The 22,028-nt window shown below is 42.2% G+C and overlaps 1 protein-coding gene and 1 pseudogene across 1 annotated transcript in view; one reads left to right on the top strand and one right to left on the bottom strand.

The window, feature by feature from the left end:
- Positions 1–4,384: 4,384 nt before the first annotated feature.
- Positions 4,385–4,500, top strand: LOC145416912 (5S ribosomal RNA; annotated as a pseudogene).
- Positions 4,501–10,123: 5,623 nt separating this feature from the next.
- LOC145415629 (transient receptor potential cation channel subfamily M member 8-like) overlaps positions 10,124–22,028 on the bottom strand; it is a 318,353-nt gene continuing 306,448 nt past the window's right edge. Inside the window, exons 26-29 of the mRNA XM_080284850.1 lie at positions 14,686–14,818; positions 14,231–14,281; positions 13,892–13,982; positions 10,124–10,324 (exon numbers count right to left, since the gene is read on the bottom strand). Coding sequence (XP_080140976.1) covers positions 10,124–10,324; positions 13,892–13,982; positions 14,231–14,281; positions 14,686–14,818 — 476 coding nt within the window. The remainder of the gene's footprint in view (positions 10,325–13,891; positions 13,983–14,230; positions 14,282–14,685; positions 14,819–22,028) is intronic.

Consider the following 22,028-nt stretch of genomic DNA (forward strand, 5'->3'; position numbering starts at 1 on the left):
ACCAAGACATAAAGTAACTTGGTGGTGGGATGAGGGTGTAGAAGCTGCAATTAAGGAGAAAAGAAGGCTTTTCCGGGAATGGAAGAAGGGTGGTAGCAAAGAGGAATATTTGGCTGCCAAGCGTAGGACTAGGAGAGAGGTATACAGGGCAAAGTCTGAGTCACAGAGACAATTACTTGATAACCTAAATCATGGGGAAAGGAAAAATATATTTAGGGTGGCAGGTCAGGTGAAGAGGGATAATCGGGATATCATTGGTGAGCAGTGTGTGAAGAATGATGAAGGAAGGGTAGTGGTGAACAGTGAGGATATTAAAGATGCATGGAGAGAGCATTATAACCGGTTGTTGAATGAGGAGTTTGACTGGGACAGGGAAGGTTTGGAGCCAGCAGATCCAGTGTCTGGCCCTTGGCCTTTGATTGATACTGCTACTGTGAGTGAGGCAATAGGCAGGATGAGGGTGGGGAAGGCAGCAGGTGTGTCTGGGTTGACTGCCGAAATGTTGAAGGCCTCAGGCGATATAGGGGTGAGTTTAGTCACTGACCTGGGGGTAGGGGGGTTTCAAGAATACTCCCCCAGTATCCCTGCTTGTCGTACGAGGCGACTAAAAGGGTTGGTGGTGGGTTAGTGCCCCACCCCGTAAAAAGAACTATCTAAAAAAGCAAATAAAGCGCCTCGGACCCGGACGGACCATACGTTGACGACTAAGGAACGGACAAAGGACATTCTGAGGGTAGGAACGTGGAATGTGAGAGGAGTGAATGATGAAGTGAAAGAGAGAGAGAGTGTCCAGGTGCTTGAGGATGCAAAAGTGGATATATGTGGATTGACTGAAACTAAATGGAAAGGTGAAAGGATGAGAGAATGGGAATACGGTGTAGGTATATGTGCAGGAGTCAGTGAGAATGAGAGGGCAAGAGAGGGAGTATGTCTGATGATAAGCAAGAAGTGGAAGGAGAATATAAGAGAGTATGGAACAGTGGGTGCAAGGATTGTATGGGTGAGGATGAAAGTAGGTATACAAGCATGGGCGATTGTATGTGTGTATGCTCCAACAGAGGATCGAGTGGCAAGAGTGAAAGATGAGTTTTGGGCGAGAGTAGAAGCATGTATGGACAAGTTTGAGAGGAGCGAGAGAGTGCTGTTGATTGGAGACATGAATGGCAAAGTTGGGAATGTACGAGTGGATGGAGTGGTTGGTCAGTGGGGTGTGCCAGCTGAAATAGATGGGAATGGTAGTGCTTTGGTGGACATCTGTGCTGGTAAGGGGTTGGCAATAGCCAACACCTACTTTCGTCATAAGATGATCCACCGGTATACATGGAGAGTAATGAGGAGGATGGATGGTGAACTTGTTGAACGAAAGGCAATGATAGACTACGTGTGTGTGGATGAGCGAATGAGAAGACAAGTGTTGGATGCAAGGGTGTGGAGAGGGTGGGGAATGGAGTCTCGGACCATCACTTAGTGATGGCCAAGGTAGAGCTGCAAAGAAAGTGGTTGAGGAGATGAAGGGGAAGACAGGAGGAAGCAGCTCCTGTGAGAAGAGTGGAGAAATTGCAAGATAGTGAGAAAAGGACAGAGTATAAGAGCATAGTGGAAGAAAGATTGGGAAGGTATGAACTAGAGCAGATGGAAGGGGTGGAAGACGTATGTAAGATATTCACGGAAGAGATAAGCGCAGCGTGTGAGGCGGTTTGTGGAGTGAGGAGGAGATGCAAGGGTGTGCAAGGGACAGCATGGTGGAATGATGAGGTGAAACGAGCTGTGGAACAGAAGAAGAAGGCATATGGTGAATGGTTGGCGAGTAGAGATAGGGGAGAAGATGAGAGAGAGAAGAGAGAGGTATATGTGAGCAGGAGAAGGGAGGTTAAGAGACTAGTGAAGGAGAGTAAGAAGAAAGTGGATGAAGAGTTTGGGAGGAATCTGAGTGTGAAATGGAGGGAGAGTAAGAAATTGTTTTGGAAGGAGGTTAAGAAAATAAGGCAGTGTGAAAGGGGAAATAGTAGGGGAGTGAAAGATAGGAATAATAGATTGTTGGTGGAGAAGAGAGAGAAATTGAGGAGATGGAAGGAGCACTTTGAGAATTTGTTGAATGTAGAGAGTGAGAGCAGTGTGAGTATAAGTGGTTGGGGAATGGCTGGGAGAAGAAGAGATGAGAAAGGGAGGAAGAGATCAGTAGGTTGGAAGTAGTGGAAGCGATGAAGAAGATTAAGCTGGGAAAGGCCCCAGGAATTGATGGAGTGTGTGGTGAAATGCTTAGGTATGGGGGTGAGATTGTTGTGGAGTGGATATGGAAGTTGTGTAGATTAGCTTGGGAAGAGGGAAGGGTTCCAGAGGACTGGAAATCAGGTATAATTGTTCCTCTGTACAAAGGAAAAGGGGAGAGAGAAGTATGTGGTAACCATAGGGGTATTTGCCTTCTTAGTGTGACTGGTAAAATATATGGTAGAATACTCATTGATAGGGTTAGGCATATGACAGAGGAGCTAGTTGGAGAAGAACAAGGGGGATTTAGGAAGGGAAAAGGGTGTGTAGATCAGATATTTGTTCTAAGATGTTTAGTGGAGAAGTATCTAGAGAAGGGAAGGAAAGTGTATGCTGCCTTCATGGACTTGGAGAAAGCTTATGACAGAATAGATAGGCAAGGTATGTGGAAGGTATTAAGAATATATGGAGTGGAGGGGAAATTGTTGAGTGCTGTGAAGAGTATGTACGAGGGAGCTAGGGCTACGGTGCGAGTGGATGGTGAGCTGAGTGAGTTCTTCGATCTCAATGTGGGACTGAAACAGGGGTGTGTGATGTCTCCATGGCTGTTTAATATATATATGGATGGGGTTGTAAAGGAGGTGCAAGGTAGGGCAGTGGATGTGGGGGTGGCCCTAATGAATGAGGGTGAGATTTGGAAGCTTCCGGTGTTGCTGTTTGCTGATGATACAGTACTGTTGAGTGAAGATGAATGGGAGTTGCAAGGTTTGGTGAATGAATTTGGGACAGTGTGTAGGAGGAGGAAGCTGAAAGTTAATGTAAACAAAAGTAAAGTTATGATGTTTGAGAGGAATGAAGTCACAGAGTGTGCAGTGAGGTTGGATGGTGAGGATATGGAGAATGTGAGTGCATTCAAGTACTTGGGTAGTGTGATGAGTAAGGATGGAACTTTGGGGGATGAAGTACGTGAAAGGGTACAGCAGGGAAGAAAGGTTGTTGGTACACTGAAAGCAGTGATGAGAAATAGGGAGGTGAGTATGGAAGTTAAGAAGTCACTGCATGATGGTATTGTGATCCCTACCCTGACGTATGGAAGCGAGGCGTGGACCTTGCAAGAGGGGAACAAGTCAAGAGTGAGAGCAGTGGAAATGAGTTACTTGAGAGGAGCATGTGGAGAGACGTGGAGGGACAGGTTGACGAATGAAGAAGTGAAGGAACGTTGTGGGGTAGATGTGGATGTGGTTGAAAAGATTAGGAGAAATACGCTGAGGTGGTTTGGACATGTGGAGAGAATGGAGAATGAAAGACTGACTAAGAGGGTGTATGTAGGTGAGGTGGAGGGAGGGAGAGGGAGGGGTAGACTGGGGATGAGGTGGAGGGATGGAGTTGAGAGGTATATGAGGGAGGGGGGGGTGAGTTGGGGGGAGGGGAGTCAAATGGTGGGTGACAGAGTGACTTGGAGGCGTTTTGTCTGCGGCCACCCTTTGCGGGATTAGGGCGTCGGGCTATAGATAGATAGATAGATAGTGTTGTCCCAGATGATTGGCTGAAGAGTGTAATTGTAAATGTGTATAAAGGGAAGGGTGATGCCCTGGAAAGAGGAAATTATAGAGGTATAAAGCTTTTAGATCAGATAATGAAGGTAATGGAGAGAGTTTTAGAAGGTATGATTAGAGAAAGAGTGAATATTGATGAGATGCAGTTTGGGTTTAAGCCAAGTAGGGGGACCACTGATGCCATATTCATTGTTCGACAGCTTCAGGAAAAATATATTGGTAGGAGAAGGGATCTTTATTTTGTTTTTGTTGATTTGGAAAAGGCCTTTGACAGAGTCCCTAGAGAGGTGGTGAAGTGGGCAATGAGAAAGCTTGGCTTGGAGGAGTGGCTGGTTAGGGTGGTTATGGCCATGTATGTGGGTGCTCACACCCAGGTGAGAGTGAATGGAGATTTGAGTGATGAGTTTTCCGTGAATGTTGGTGTGCATCAGGGCTCAGTCTTGAGTCCCATGTTGTTTATCATGGTACTTGAAGCCCTTTCACGTGACTTTAGAAACGGACTCCCGTGGGAGTTGTTATATGCTGATGATTTGGTGTTGATTGCAGAAAATGAAAGGGAGGCGGAGGAAAGGTTTAGGAAGTGGAGAGATGGTATGGGGCAAAAGGGTTTAAGGGTAAATGCAGATAAAACCACGTTGAGTACACCGCTTCCCGTCCGATCAGCGAAGTTAAGCAACGTTGGGTCTGGTTAATACTTGGATGGGTGACTGCCTGGGAACACCAGATGCTGTTGGCATCCCTACGTGTCAAGTGGGGTTGGTGGAGGATTAGTGCCCCTCCCTGTAAAACAATTAACTCTAAGCCCTTGGCCACCCCATTTGGGATACATGGCATCTGGCAATGAATGAATGAATGATATCTAGGGTTGGTGGCGGTACTGTCAAAGACGAGGGAGAGTGGCCATGTGCAGTTTGCCACAAGGGCGTGGGAAGTAATTCCATCTTGTGCAGTGTGTGTGATAAATGGGTGCATAAGAGATGTAGTGGTATCAGAGGTAGACTGCGAGATAATGCTGATTTTATGTGTACGGCGTGCCGGCGTGAGCAGGTGGAGATCGTCAGACGTGAAAGGATTGAACTTGCTGGTGAATCTCTTGAGTGTGTGGAAGAGTTTTGTTATTTGGGAGACATGTTGTGTGCTGGAGGTGGGGCTGGAGCTAGCTCTGTGGCTAGGGTGAGAAGTGGTTGGAAGAAGTTCAGGGAGCTCTTGCCACTCCTGACATTGAGAGGGCTCTCCCTACATGCTAAGGGGTCTTTGTATGCAGCATGTGTTAGGAGTGTAATGCTGTATGGCAGTGAGACCTGGGCAGTGAAGGAGGAAGGCATTCGCCGGCTCAGACATACAGAAATGACAATGATTAGGTGGATGTGCAGTGCGTCCCTGCGTCCAAGGCCTGGAGGGGCTGGGTTTACAATGGAAGAGTTGAGAGGTAGGATGGGACTGGAGTGTATTGGTGTTGTGATGAGGAGAGGTAGACTGAGGTGGTTTGGACATGTGGAGAGGATGGGGGATGATAATTGGGTGAGGAAGGTGAGAAGTGTTAATATTGGGGGTGGGGTTATGAGGGGTAGACCGAGAAAGACATGGGACGAGGTCATTAAGTGTGACCTTAGGGTTAAGGGACTGAACACGGAGGCTGCAATGGATCGTGCAGCGTGGAGAGCCGCCATTAGATGACCAAGGCCGACACATGCAAGCATGTTGGAGCCTTTAAAAACGAAACAAAACGAAACATTATATATATATATATATATATATATATATATATATAAAGATAGATAGATAGATAGATAGATAAATAGATAGATGGATACAGATATATATATATATATATATCTCCCTCTCTCTCTCTCTCTCTCTCTCTCTCTCTCTCTATATATATATATATATATATATATATATATATATATATATATATATATATATGATATATATTGATATATATTGATATATATTAATATATACTGATATAAATATATATATATATATAATATATATATATATATATATATATATATATATATATATATATATATATATATATATATCTAAATATATATATATATATATATATATATATATATATATATATATATATATATATATATATATATATATATATATACAGGAAAAGCAATACCAGTGTTGCATTGAACAGCATATTTATTATGTCCAGACGTTTCAACATATTCATCTATGTCATCTTCAGTGGATCTAAAAAGATGAAAAAAAGACCCGTAAGGTATTTAAAATCCTAAAAGAACTATATGAGCATGAGCTCATCGTACCTACATAAAATAGAAAACGTAGTGTTAAATTATAGGGGAGACTTAACTGCATAATATAATCAGAGGGACAGCAGACAAACAATTGTTTAGGGCGGGTTTTCGTTTATAAATATGAATATATTCTAGTATTCTTAGATTCATAATGGTACATGTGTCTATTATACAGAAATTCTTGGGATCAACAGAAGCATTACAAACATATGAATGTTCCCTTACCCCTGAGTGAGGAGGGTCGCTCACAGGGAGACCTGACCTGCTCGACTGACTTCTATGCTCGTCAACCCTTAGCTTGAAAGCTCATATTGTGCTTCCAATATACCCTGTATGGCAACTAGGGCACTTGTATTCATAAACGACTGACGAGCGGAGGACAGTCGGTAGTCGGTCTTTGTAATGAAAAAATGATTGAATCTTAAGATCATTCTTATGAACAAATCGGAACTTTATTTGAGGATAGAAAACAGAAAAGTTATATTTCTGTGCCCTCTCTATCTTTTCTGATACAGTACCAAGAAAAGGTAGAGAAAGATACATTTCCTCCTTACTCACTGTACATACGGGTTGCTTTGGACCGTAAATTTTGGCTAAGAATTTTCTAACACAATTATCAAAAAGAGCAGTACTGAAACCACTGTTAGCAAAATAAATCCTCAAAAATGAAATCTCCTGATGGAATAGGTTGTAGGTGGAAGTTAGGTTATAAGCTCTATACAAAAGTGTTCTAATTGCATTCAACTTAAAAATAAATGGACAGTAACTAAAAAAGCTAGTACCCAAACCCGAGAAAGTAGGCTTACGATATACAAACATAACCAGAGTGCCATTTAACTTCTGAATTAATAAATCAAGAAAAGGGAGTTTACCATTAACTTTACATTCCATGGTAAATTTTATGTTCTTATTTTGTTTATTTAGGTAGTTTTAAAAAAGTGGAGCAAGGCTTTCATCTTGAAATATAATAGAGTGTCATCCACATATCTACGATAAAGGATGGGTTTAAAGTATACAGGACAATTATCCAGCCATTTTTTCTCCCAAAAACAGAGAAAAACATTAGCCATAGTCAGACCCAGAGGCGAGCCCATAGCCACACCGTCTACCTGTTTATATACCTCGTTATTAAATATAAAATGGCAGTCCTTAACACAAACAGAAATCAGGTTTTTAAAGAATTTTTTACTCATACCCATGACTTTATCCATATCATTAAATACTGAATTTACACAAAACTCAATAGTTTCATCCAAGGGAACATTTGTAAACAATGAGGTGACATCAAAACTACACATGTAGCAGGAGGTTGGTAGTCCGAATCCAGAGAGAAAGTTAAAGAGCTCATATGAATTTTTAACCGTATATTCATTGGTTGTTAAACCCGAAAGGATGGTACTACAATTTACCTGTATTGGTACTACATTGCACAAACACTTTAATAATAACAGTACTGTACTGTACTGTACTATTACTACTACTACTACTACAATATTCTTAGTGCTGCTACTAATAAAAGCTAATAATAACAGTAATCATAAAATTATCAGTAATGATAATAAAAACCAGTACAAAAATGGTAGCCCTATTTTATCCCTTTTGAGACAACAGGGGTGCAAGGATAGGGTATCACAGTCCAGCACATTTCAGTTGTATGATCAACCTATATCCAACAGAATATTTAGTAGAAAAATTTCCTGTCACATCTTGGATTCATAACATTGCAAGTAAAGCATGACTGTCTTTGACTGAGTTCTCTTCTATTAATAAGATATGTTTGCTACTGCTGATACAGTACAGTAGTTACTGTATATCATGAGCCTGGATGATAACACCTTAACACTGACATCAATATGTTAGTCTATTCCTCACTTACTTATCTCTATTCCCTTCAACCATAAGTCATGAAAGTAAACAAAACTTCAGTAGGAACAAAATTAATTTCCATATGTTTTCAAACCATGTATCTGCCTTACCCAGTTTGGTACAGATGGCAATACTCGCTACATATTCAAGCCACTGTTTTATCCTCATATAGGTTCATGAGGTATCAATGACTGAACCATGTATGATTTTTCCAAGACCATATATTCATCCTCCAATTTACTTTGATGACATAGAGATGGCTGAAATTTTAAAAACCATGTGTTTTCATATTGCTCTTATTCTTGTGTTTCCTTGAAGAAGACAGGGACAAACCAACCTTCCATGTGATTACCTAAATCAATTCTATGGTCACCCTCCTGATTTTCTTGATGTGATGACTAGAGAAATTCCCATATAATTTTTCTACCCTCTTCTCTTTTGTAGGTAGCGACAAAAATCATCCACTCACCTGATGTACCAGTACACCTGCCTTATTCTTCATCCACTTCTTTTTCTGTTTGGCTTCCCCTCTTCCTATTTTTCCCATCCCTCCTATCACTTTTTATTCTTCTTCCTGCCACTTCAGATGGCTCTACATTGAGTGATGTTTAAAGGATTCCTGTAACCCAGAACACCATTTACAACACTGGGTGTCAACCATAAAACCAGATAATAGGGTGAGGTTGTTTGCTATAGTGCCCGTCAACCGGGTGGAGAGATGCAAATACAGTGTTCATCCAGGAACTAAACCTCCACACTCTTCCCTGCACCTTACCGTGGTGAGGTGCTGGTCACCACAAGGGAATGCTGCTTTATTGCATGGGAGGGCCCTGCAGGGCCAGCTGCTCACCTGCAGTTGATGGGTCTGCTCAGCCAGACAGACTGGGGTTACTCAACAACAACAACCCTCCTCTTTTTCTTGATGATTTTCTACAGTTACCTGTTCCCAAATCAAGTTGTCTATACTCTTGTTTTTCTTGATGTCAGAGATGACACAAATCTCCAAAGCTACATGTGCCATGACACTTCCTGATACTCCTGTTTTTCTTGTTATAGGGATAAGTAACCTCTCTATCCTCAAGTTTTTCTTCATATACAGATGACAAAACATTCTATGCATCCTGACACATTGCATTTCTCCTACATTCTTGATGCAGGAAAGAGAAAATTTTCCACTATTAATTGTTTACATATCACTTTTCTATCAATCTGTTTTTCTTGTTGACTTTCCACATACAGTATATACAGTACCCTCGCGTCCAACACACATTTGTCCAGAACGATTCGCGTCCAGCATGGAGAGCAAAAAGTTAGTACGATTTAATATGATTTAAGTGCTGTAAAACGGGTGCGTAAGCATAACACTGACGGAGCTCCGAGAAGTGGGCGAAATCCGCAGAGTTTGCCTCTAGCACGATCACTCCTGGTCCAACACGGTCATACTGGACGTTCCCGTGACGCTGACAGCCAAACAAAACTTCCGATCAAGTAGCCTCCCCCGCTCGCTAACGTGACGAGATCGTGATGTCGCCCCAATGAAAAACGCTTCTGCTCTCACGTGATGTTTTGTTTAAATTTCTCCCGCCACAGCGCCACTCAGTTGCATAATTCGCATTGGACGGTGCTTTTTTCTGGCTGCATTTGCTGCCCTTGCTACTGCATTTTACCCTGCTCACAATGCCTAGGAAGCCTTCTGAGAACCCCAAGAAGCGGCTGCACCTCCCTCAGGCCACCAAGCTAGAATTCATCGAGAGGCAGAAGAAATGGGAGAGGAATTTCAATGGATTTATGAGGGAGGTTGAGGAGGAGCAGCAGCCATTACCCGCTAGTGACGCCAGAAGCCATCCTCCAGGGACCCAGTAGGACTACCTACAGTCTCGGATATCACCTTTCATTCCCAGCAAGCCCACCAACATTATCCTAAAAGGTTAGTTATCATTCATAGTACAGTATCATTTATTATAATTACAGTAGTACCAATATATGTATAGGTATATGGTAGGTATTTAGGGTGACTTTTCCTAGGGTTGCTGACATAATTCATTTTTCCCCATAAGCTCTGTTGTTTGTCCAACACGTTTTTGGTCCAACACGGGACCCATGCATGACAATATTACCGTGTTGGACGCGAGGGTAGTGTATATGCTCCTAAATCACTTCCTTATCCTCCTTTTTTTCTGATGAGGTACAAATGATAGAACCTTCCAAGCCAAATCACTTTTCTGACTTCCTCTTGTTCTCAATACGATCCAGCCGGTCCAGCACAGTTTTAAACATGCCCTCCACTGAGTCCTTGTTCTGTTGAAGTTGCTGCTGCAGGTGGTCAAGGCGACGGGAAACAGCATCTACTTTGTATCGTGCAAGGGCAGGGGTGCCAGTTCGCGACACACCAGAATAGGGCCGTGACTCAGCCATCTGAGGGCATGGCAGTCACAGGAGAAGTGAACAGGGAGAGGAAAGGGAGTGCAGTACATGGGAACAGAGCACTATGGAAAATAATAACAAAAGACAGGAGCCAGGAGTACAAGGGAAAAAAGCTAAAAGAAAGGAAGTACAGGGCAACTGTAAATAGTATCCACTTCGTAGTTTGCAAGGGAAGTGGTGCCAGTTTGTGACACACTAGGACTGAGACTCTGCCATCTGAGGATGCAGCAGTTGCAGGAGATGGAGAGAAATGAAGTACGAAGGAAAGATACAAAAATGAAAGATGTACCAATTAAAGGAGAGTAGTGTACAAGGACAGAAAAGGGAGTACAGAGGAAAGAAATAAACAAAGGAATAAATACGAAATGAGTACTGAAGCTGTAAAGCAGAAATGAAAGGGATACAAAGGAAAGAAAAAGAGCACCAAGGAAAGGGACATGAGAAGAAGCAAGTACACAAAAATGTTGTGGGAGGGAAAAGAAAAAAAAGGAGTACAATGAGAGGAATACAGAGAAAAGAAAATGTAAACAAAGGAGTAAAAATGAAAAGTGTACTAAGTAGAAAGCTGTAATGCACAAATGAAAGGGATACAAAGGAAAGAAAGAGAGCACCAAGGAAAGGGACATGGGAAGTGGCAAGTGCATGGGAAAGTTGTCATCATCATCATCATCATCATCATCATCTGGACCTCCTTTCCCACCCTAGGGCAAGGTGAGGAGTAGCAATGTCCAGACAGCCCAAATTTACCCAATCCAATGGGCCACGCTTCCATTCACTCACCATTCAAGCCCCCGGAATCCTGGCTCTATCGGATATGCCAAAAACATTCACCACATTCTGTAGCTTCACAAAAACATATCCAATTATGTCAGTCTGGAAGCTGTCAAGTTAAAAAGGGGTGCCAAATCCTTGATCATGCACTTCTCCTCACAATATTCATCCAGCCAGCTCAATCTCTTGTCAGTTTCCTAGACTCACCGACTTCCAAACCTCTCTTCCTCACACACTCATCCATCATACCCTTCCACTTTCTCCTTGGCCTACCTCGCCTCCTCCCCCCTTCAAATTCGCTCAGATATACCATTTCACCACTCTATTGTTATCCATTCTCTCCACATGACCTTACCATCTCAGTACACTCTCTTCAATTCTGGTGTCCACCAACTTCCTCACTCCACATCTTTCATGAATCACATTATTTCGCATCCTATCCACCCTCTGTACTCCACATACATTCCTCAGCAGTCCCATCTCCAATGCTCTTACTCTTGACTTTTCATTTTCATGCCACACCATAGGCTCACATCCATATGTTAAAGTTGGCACTAACACTCCTTCATGTAAGCCTCATGCAGCTGCAACACTCAAGCCTCTGTTTCTTATCAAGACCTTCATTGCACCAGCTACTTTTCTTCCTTGTGTCACTCTGCTTCTAACTTCTGCACATTATCCTCTCTTTTCTATCACTGTACCCAGGTATTTGAACTCTCTCACCAATTCCAGTCTCTCTCCATTCACTGTGACATTGCACTGGGAGTCACCTTCTCTCTCAATAACCATCATTTTACTCTTTTCTACATTTACTCTTAAGACACGACTCTAGCAGACCTCAGCAAAACTCTGCACTAGCCTACCAAGTTCTTGTCTGGTACTTGCAAGCAGTACTGCATCATCAGCAACAAATTTGAGATATTCCATCCATCACCATTCATTACCAGTGCCATCCCTCTCTCCATGTGTTTTTACTTCTCTCATCACCCCATCCATATATACTGTACATATTGAACAACCATGGGGACATCACACAACCTTGTCGCATACCCACACCAATGCCCATTAATCCTTATGTATGCTTCACTACCATCATAAGAACTCTTGACAGCACCTAGCAGCTTACCATCTACACCATACATGCACAAAACTTTCCAAAATCCTTCTTTGTCCACTTTGTCGTATGCTTTTTCCAGGTCCATGAATGCCATAAACACCTTATGGTCTTTCCCACAAGCCTTTTCTGTTATCTGTCTCTCTGCAAATATTTGGAGTGGCCCTGGTGAGAGAGGATAGTGTTTGGAAACTCCCTGTACTGTTGTTTGCAGATGATACTGTGTTGTTGAGTGAAGATGAAGGGGAGCTGCAAGGCTTGGTGGATGAGTTTGAGAGAGTGTGTAAGAAACGGAACCTAAAGGTGAATGTAGGGAAGAGTAAAGTGATGGTCTTTGAGAGAGGTGAAGTCAGTGAATGTATAGCGAGGTTGGATGGTGAGGAATTGGAAAATGTGAGTACGTTTAAGTATTTGGGTAGTGTGATGAGTAAGGATGGAGGTTTGGAGGGTGAAGTGCTTGAAAGGGTACAGCAGGGAAGAAAGGTTGCTGGTTCCTTGAAAGCAGTGATAAGAAACAGGGAAGTGAGCATGGAAGTAAAAAAGTTACTACATGACAGTATTGTGATACCAACTCTAACGTACGGAAGTGAAGCTTGGACGTTGTTGGAAGGACACAAGTCAAGAGTGAGAGCAGTGGAAATGAGTTATTTAAGAGGAGCTTGTGGAGTCACGTGGAGAGACAGGCTGACGAATGAGGATATAAAGGAGCGTTGTGGTGTTGATGTGGATGTGATAGGAAGCGTTGTGAGGAACACACTGAGGTGGTTTGGCCATGTGGAGAGGATGGAGGGTGAAAGACTGACGAAGAGAGTGTATGTGAGCGAGGTGGAGGGTGGAAGAGGGAGGGGGAGACCGAGGATGAGATGGAGGGATGGGGTGGAGAGGTATATGAGAGAGGGGGGTGTGAGTTGGGAGCAGGGTAGTGAAATGGCGGGGGACAGGGCGACTTGGAGGCGATTTGTTTGTGGCCACCCCAAACGGGATTGAGGCGTCTGGCAATAGATAGATAGATAGATCCTCTGCTACTCCTAAAGCCACCCTGTTCATCACTCACTAGGACTGATGTGCACAAAGAAAAAAAAAGGGAATACAAATAAGAGGAATATTGAGGAAAGGAAAATGGCATGAACTGACAATGATCAAAGAGCTAATGAGTTTATGCTACCTTTATGATACAGTTAGGAACTTACTGCCTCGAGTCAAAGAAAAATCAACAAGTAAGTCATTAAATCCTTAACTGATACAACTGATACTGTACTACAAAAGAAACCTCTATGTTAATTATTTCCACAAAGTTACCAGGTAACTGCTTCAGAGACTGGCTACTGAGGGATAAATACTGTACATATACAGATACTTAAACTGTATCAAGAAAATTAGTAAGGACAAACATAATGTGTATCTATGACCATACTTACGAAAACTACTATCCCCAAATTTACTACACCCAAACTACCTAAACTAACCTTTACTTGGAGATGAGCCAGTTCCTTCTCAATGTCTCCATCTGATAACTCCTCAGTAAGTACATCGGGCAATTCGTCCACATCATCATCTCCCTTATTTTCCATTCGTCCCACCTCTTCTTCCTCCTTCTCCTCCTCCTCCTCCTCCTCCTCCTCCTCTGTTCCTCCAGGGGAATGTGAGGGGTTGGGCCAGGGTAAGTGAGACACAGGATGTAGTGGAGTGTGTGCTCTAGTTGGAGGCTCCTTGTTTTGCTTCAGCTCATCTGTTTCTTTCATTATCCATTCCAGATCTTCTTCACTGTAGCAGATACAAAAATGATTGGTGAAAACTTAATAATACAATATAAAGAAACCATTCATTATCAAATGCTCAAAGTTAATCAAATATGTAAAATCAGATGTGTGTGACAAGTTATACAATGATAGAAATACATGAAAATTGTAAATTATGTATTAAATTTCATGAAATAAATAATATTTAATGTACCTCCAACAACTAACAAATAAAGGATTTCCATGTATTTGCTTATAATCCATATAACTCACATCTCCTCCAGCTCCTCCTTCTGATCAATATATTTGGCAATTTTGTCTATTCTGAAAATACAGAAAGAGAGTAAGTGTTACTGAAATGCTTGAGTACTCTGCTGCAAATACTGTGGTCATTATCATCGTTTTATTTATTCAGTGTAATCAGTGAAGCTCTCCTAAAGCATGTGTATTTCTTGTGCAACTCTGCTGTTACCATCATTATTACCATAAGTTTACTTCCATCATTACAGTACTGTATTACCATCAATACTACCACCATCACCACCATAATATTCAGCACCATTACCATCCACCATCATAACCTTGCTGCTCATATCATCCCCACCATTATGACTATGATTACCACAACCACCACCATCACCATTAACAACACCACATGCAAACTGCAGCTGGTATTACTACCATTAGCACTGATACCACTGTCCACCATGACCACCATAACTACTCACTTATCAGACATCCTCTTGATGTTGTTCTGGATAGAAGACTCTTCAGCCTGGGTGATTCGGGCCTGGTATGTCTGGATTGCCTCCTTCTCAAATATCCTAAGTGATTCCAGAGTCTCCTTCATGTAGTCATCCACTGGAAAAGAATTTCATGATCATCATCATTGTTTTATGAAATTTTCAGTGTCTGTATCTATAAGGCATATATTACCTGCATAACCTCTTTCTTCTGGTAGGCAGAGGAGCTTAATGTCCACTCACTCGATGTAGTGCTGCTTAGGGTGTATGCCCTTTCCTCTCTTCCTTCCTTCCTCTTTTGTCTTTCTTTCCTTCATTCTTTCCTCCTCCTCCTGCCACTGGGTGACTTTACACTCCCTCTTCTGTCTTTCTTTCCTTCATTCTTTCCTCTTCCTTCTGCATATGGGTGACTCTATACTGAGTGACAGGCCAGGTGGTTTCCTGTACAACAGGACACCATTTACTATGCTGGGTGGTAACCATATAACCAAAAATTATGGTGCATGGTGGTTTACCGAGTAATTAAGGCGCTCCAATTGGATTGAGCTGGTGTAGGTTTATATCCAAGGAGTGGTTGGGGTTTATTGTTCATATAATGCTGCTCAGGGATGAGTGCATCTGGTCACTCTTATCTTAAATGTCAGGATCAACTTGCCTAGCCCTGGGCTCCTACACTGCTCATAAGGCAAAATAGGATTGGATAATGGATGGATGGATGATAACCTCTTTCTACATGGTTAACCAAAGCTCTCAAGCTTTATGACAGTTTCCCAGTATGAGTCATTATCCCAAGTCTCTCCACAACAGCTCATTCTTTTCCAGCCACATAAATACTTCTACACCTCTTCAGAGAACTAATGCAATTTCCCCCATACTCTTCACATGTAGTTCAAATCACCTAAGTCTACCGCTGTGCAAGATACTGGTTATTCTCATATAGTAAATCCTTGTGGTTCATGATACTGCACAACAAGGCTACATGTGCTGCAAAAACTGTGTATGGTTCTAAAATTCATGTCACATGCCTCTACACCAAGAAACCATTTACTATGCTGGGTGGTAACCATATAACCAAATTTTGGCCCCTGGTGGCTTAGTGGGTAATTATTGTGCTCCAATCAGATTAAGCTGGTGAAGGTTTATATCCAAGGGGTAGTTGGGGTTTACTGCTCATGTAATGCCACTCAGGGATGAGTAAGGTTGGTCACTCTCATCTTAATTGTCAGGACCAACTACCCAGCCCCAGGCTCCTACACTGCTCATGGGGCAATGTAGGATTGGATGATGGATGGATGGATGGATGGATGGACCTCCCTTGCAATTTACTTCACCCTTTTGATGGCATTTTTGACACCAGTAAAGGGGTTAATAATGTCTAAGCATCCTGTAACTGATCCAAGTTGTAGTGAATGTGCCCAGAAACAAGAAAAACATTTATTCTGATGGCAAAAGTTAATCTCTTACGTACATAAAACTGTCTTTCCTAAATGGTAAACAAGTGTTTTCTTGCTTTCTTAGCATTTTCACTTCAAGATAGAGCACTTGCTGGGTACTGTACGTCAACATCATTAACACCTTTAGTGATGTCAAAAATGACATCATGTGTTAAAATTTATTGACTTACAGTATTTAGATCAAATTATGATGATAACCTTTTGTCATATGATAACTATAGCCAACAAGAGTATAACCCTGATAAACCTAGTGCCATACCTGTCAATGGGGACCAGTGTGGTCCTGATGATGGAGTCCTAGCTGCTTTATGTACAGTATCGGACACTCAGTACCATTATCAAAATGACTTTGAGAATATCATAAGCAAGCATATTACAAGCTTAAAAATATTATCCTATAACAAATCACTCTCATCTTAAATGTCAGGACTAACTGCCTAGCCCCGGGCTCCTATGCTCCCCATGAGGCAATGTAGGATTGGATGATGGATGGATGGAACATTAGAAGTACAGTATCCCCAGAAATTTAGACAAGTTTATTTATTATCATCTATCATCTGATGTTAAGAATATACATTTGGGGGGCTTCAGTGAAAGGTTATCAAATGATATAGATCACATGTACAACATTGATGGTCTATCTTATTTGCTAAACACCGAAAGCAATATGGAGAAGAGGTAGCTTTGTATGCCAAAAATGATATGAAATGTAAAGTAATTGAAAATATTAGCATTAATAATGATCATTATGAGTCAATATTTGTAGAAAGAGAGGCTAACAAATCTTACGTCATTGGTGTATTTATGGGCGGCCCAGTTCTGAAGTAAACATTTTTAATGACTTCTTAGAAGACTTGATGGATAAAGTGGCATTCACTGGAAAAGACTACTATATTTTGGGAGATTTTAACATAAATTTTCTTAAACATGACTCCAATAAGTATATACAAAATTTCTGTAACATTCTCTAGGGACATGGCTTTTTCTCTTGCATTAATAAACCAACCAGAGTGGGGACACAGTGCACTTCTCTTACTGATCATATCTGGACAAGCAATTTTAACAGTCTGATGAAATGTAGAAGTTTAATTACTGATGTCACTGATCACTTTTCACCATTTTATGTGCTCTAAAGAATTAAAAAATACTCACTCACAAAAAATATCACATACAGAGATTACAAAAACCTTAGGACAACCGATCAATGTGCCACTCTGGAAAAATTGTTTTGTCATAATCAGCTGGATAATGATGTAAATAAAAGTTATTTTACAAACTGTGTTATGCAAACAATTGAGAAGCATCTTCCTTTGATGACTCTCCAAATTCCAGTGAAAAGAATTCGTAAACCTTGGGTAACAAACGAACTCGTTAACTTTATTAAAACTAGGCATATTCTTTGTAAGAAATATACAAAGAAACCTATAACCTATGGAGAACAACATAGAAAATACAGAAATATGGTTAACATTACCCTAAACAATGCAAAACAGAACTACTACAAAACTAAATTGCAATTAGCTATTGGTAATACAGTAATCCCCGTACTATCTGGACGCCCACTTTCCAGACACCACACTTACCGGATATTTTGGTCCTGGGATTCAATTTTCCCAAAATTGCCCCCAAATTGCAAAAAATTAGAAAAAATCTGACTTTTTTCCCTCATAATTTGAACTCAGTGTGCGTGGCGCGGACCAGCTGTGTTCTGGTGCGTACTGTAGTTCTGCCGCCGTCCGCTAAAGAGCCCCAGCTTCCTCCCCACTTATCGCCCGTCTCTTGTTGTGAGTGCACACTCGTCATCATGGCCGCCCATGTGCTCGCATTTGTGGTGGTGCCCTTCCTCCTGCAGGCCCTGCTGCTGCTCTCCTGCCTCGTGTTAGTGTGTGTGATGATGGCCCCACCAGCTGAGAAGAGGAAGAGAGTGGTTTTGACTCTGAAGAAGAAGAGGGAGATATTGGACAAGGTGGACATGGGATGGTCAACCTCACGCATCCTCTGTGAATTTAACCTGGCCCGATCTACTTTGTTTGATATCAAGAGATCCCCCAACAAACTCATGCAGTACACAGCTGACTTCTCGTCGAAGAACAAACGCAACGTAGAGAGGATGATGATGTTTACTCCCCGGTATGCTGAAGTCAACCGCTCCATGTTGATTTGGTATCGACAGCAACGTGCTGCTGGTGTGCTGGTGCGTGGCACGAAGCTGAAGGCTGCTGCTGAGAAGTTCGCAAGGCTTCACGATACCCTAGACTTCAAGGCATCTGAGCGTTGGCTCCTTGCATTCAAGTTACGACACGGCCTTACCAACCGTAAGTCTCATGGCGAAGCTTTGGATGCCAACGAGGATGAAATAGAGGAGTTTCAGCACAAGGTGAAGGGCTTGATCGACAGGGAGGGCCTCACTTTCGGTCAAGTCTATAACGCTGACGAAACTGGTTAATTCTATCGCTCTTTGCCAACGAACACTCTAGCCGAGGAGACGGAGAAGCGTGTACCTGGCCGCAAGCTCTCCAAGCAACGGATATCCGGTCTGTGTTGTGCCAGTGCTAACGGTATGCACCGGCTTAAGCCCGTTATTGTTGGCCGTGCAAAGCAGCCTCAGTGTCTTCGTGGGGTGATGGATGTCCTTCCCGTCATTTGGTACCACTCTTTGAAAGCATGGTTCACTGCCCAGATCTTCAAAGACTGGTTCCACCGCCATTTCGTCAAGGAGGTCATCAATTATCAGACAAAGACACTGGGAATCCCGCATGACCAGGTTAAGGCCCTCCTTCTCCTCGATAATGCACATAACCACCCCTGCTACAAGGACTTGGTGGCTGAGAATGGGTGCATTAGGTGCATGTTTATGCCACCTAATACGACTGCTCTCATCCAGCCAATGGACCAAGGAGTGATCATGGCAACAAAGAGGCTGTATCGTCGGAAGTTCCTGGACGAGGTGATAGTTGTTCTCGAGGACGAGGACAAGCAAAGGGAGGGACGGGACACGCGAGGCCAGTGGACTTTGGGAAACCTTTGCCACTACAACATCAAATCTGCAATCGACAACTGGGCCAGTGCATGGAAGGAAGTCCCTGTCAAGACTAGAAAATGGTTAATCTCGTCTGCATCTTGGAACGGATGTGGAGCACGATTTCCTAGGTTTTGATGTGGATGACTTCCATGCATGTCTATGTGCGCACGGCGACGATGTTGATGTGGATGAAGTGCGTGAGTGGTTGGATGATGATGAGGGCGATCCTGGGTATCAGACCATGTCTGATATCGAGATCGCATCTTCAGTTGCTGATGTCAGTACCCAGCTTGAAGATTCCGACGAGGATGGCGACGATGGCGCAGACTCCTCTCAGCGTGACACTACCCCAGCCATCCCCAAGCTGAGTGCACTCCGGGAACACATAGAGTTCGTTCTCGACTACCTGCAACACCTGGACTGCGACAGGGAGATGGGGCCCTTGGGACTTGTGGAGGAAATGTGCGCTTTCAGGCAGCGCATCATTAATCGCCAAAATCATCGTTCCTTGTGTCAATCAACCATTGACAGCTTTTTCAGACCCGTGACTCCTGCTGTGCCCAGCCCTGGCTCCACACCATTGCCTCCCCAAGACAGGCCCTCATCCTCCGAGCCACAGCCCAGCACATCAGCCAAGGTGGAGTCACCACTGGACGTGAGTTTGCGCCTCTCTTCAGAGTTGTCTGCAGTGGGTAGTCCATCACCACGACCCAGCGACGCAACCCTAGGCCACCTGCATCAGCTACTCTCAGACTCTGTCAGTGAATAAACAGCAAGAACTCACCACTAGACCACTTGGAAATTTACAGTGTTGTGCAGTGAAAAAAAAAGTGCGTGGTGTTAAGAAATTAGAATTCTGAGTGCAAAGACAAGTGCAGAGTGCAACACTGATTTTATTGATGTTCAATGGAGTGCAAATTAGACTAGAGTGTGTAGTGTTAAGAAACTGGATTTATGAATGCAAAGACTTAAGTGCAGAGTGCAGCACTTATTTCATTACGGTGCAATGGAGCGCAAGTAAGACTAGAGTGCGCAGTGTTAAGAGAATGGAATTCTGAGTGCAAATGACTAAGTTCAATGCAAGACTTCATGTACAGTGTACCGCAGGTGCTTCAGGTACTCCTTTTTACTGTCAGAGTCTGAGAGGAGGATGGTTATTCATCAAGATGGCCAGGGACTTGTTGTATGTACTCAGAATGTTTCATATTGTACTGTATTTTCCATACTTACCTCTAAAACCTCATTTCACTCTTTTACGTCCCTTCTTTCTATGCATGTGCAGTAGGGAGGTGTTTTCTGAGTTAGGCTAGGTTAGGGTCCATAAGTACCAGTCCAGGAGCCAGGGACTTATTTTAAGTACCCAGAATGTTTAATATTGTATAAACTCACCTCTAAAACCTCATTCTCTGTTTTTTTTTGCATTTATTTCAATCTATTATGTCCCTTGTTGGTGTGAATTGGGTCTTAAATAGGTGCTATACATGTCCAGTAGGGAGTTGTAAAGGTGTTTTTCTGAGTTAGGGTAGGTTAGGGTCCATAAGTACAGGTCCAGGAGGCTTGGGCCCACTTTCTGGATGGGACCACTTTCCGGACATGCTTTTGGCTCTATTGCATTGGATAGTAGAGGGATTACTTGTAGTAAATCTGTATCGGGAGTTACTAAAAATTCCAATATAAAACAACTAATACAGAAAAATTAATGATTGCAGATCAGCTGGAATCTGACCCTTACAAAGTAAACAACAACTTAAACACATATTTTTCTATAGCTGGTAAAAAGTTAGAAAATAGTCAACCAACTCGTAATATTTCACCCATGCAGTATCTGAATGGTAACTACCCTAACTTTCAATTATCACCAACAACACCACAGGAAGTAGCTGATATAGGTAAGACTTTGAAGGAATCTAGTACTGAGCATGACAATATACATATTAAATTCATAAAGCAAACAAAATCTGAACCTGGCTCATGTGATATCAGAGTTGATCAATCTCTCTTTCTGTAAAGTAATATTTCCAGATGACTTGAAAGTGCTGAAAATAATACCAGTACACAAAGGTGGTGATGCTCTTCAAGTGTCAGATTACCATCCAATATCAATACTTTCAACAATAAGTAAAATACAGTAATAGAAAAGGCAATGTATGATCGACTGATGGTATTTCTAGAGACTAATAATGTATTGACCAAATGATAATTTGGCGTTAGAAAGAATTATTCCTCACAAACACCAATTATAAAATTATTAAATAATATCATGCTAAACTATGACCAAGGGAAATTCACAATGGGTGTTTTCTTAAATATAAAAAAAAGCTTTTGACACTATTAATCACGGCATCTTGATTCGTAAATTGGAACATTATGGGGTACGAAACAGAGAATTGTCCTGGTTTCATAGCTAATCATCTGAGAGACAACAGTTCACTAATGTTAACGGAGTCAGATCCAGTAATGAAATTGTATCCACTGGTGTACTTCAGGGCTTGACCTTGGGGCCATTACTCATTCTTATATATATTAATGACTTTGTCAATTCATCTAGGATTTTGAAGTTTATTTTATTTGCTGATGACACTAATGTTTTTCACTCAGATTCAGATTTAGTAACACTAGAATGTACTATGAATATAGAGCTGAATAATATTTCTACTTGGCTCTTAGCAAATAGACTACTGTATATCTTAACCCCTAATGCGCGGCCATGGACAGCCGACCCCCCCCGGGTGGCAGGGTTGTATCGTGGTCTGAGTGTCAGGTCTCCATATTGTAATTACAAATCATAATAGATAAATAGATAGATAGAGAGACAGATAGAAGCAGGAAGTCAGACGATGAGAAGGTATTGT

The sequence above is a fragment of the Coenobita brevimanus genome, chromosome 13 (assembly GCF_032717465.1).
Source record: "Coenobita brevimanus isolate Jiangsu-jjx chromosome 13, ASM3271746v2, whole genome shotgun sequence".
Lineage (NCBI taxonomy): Eukaryota > Metazoa > Arthropoda > Malacostraca > Decapoda > Coenobitidae > Coenobita > Coenobita brevimanus.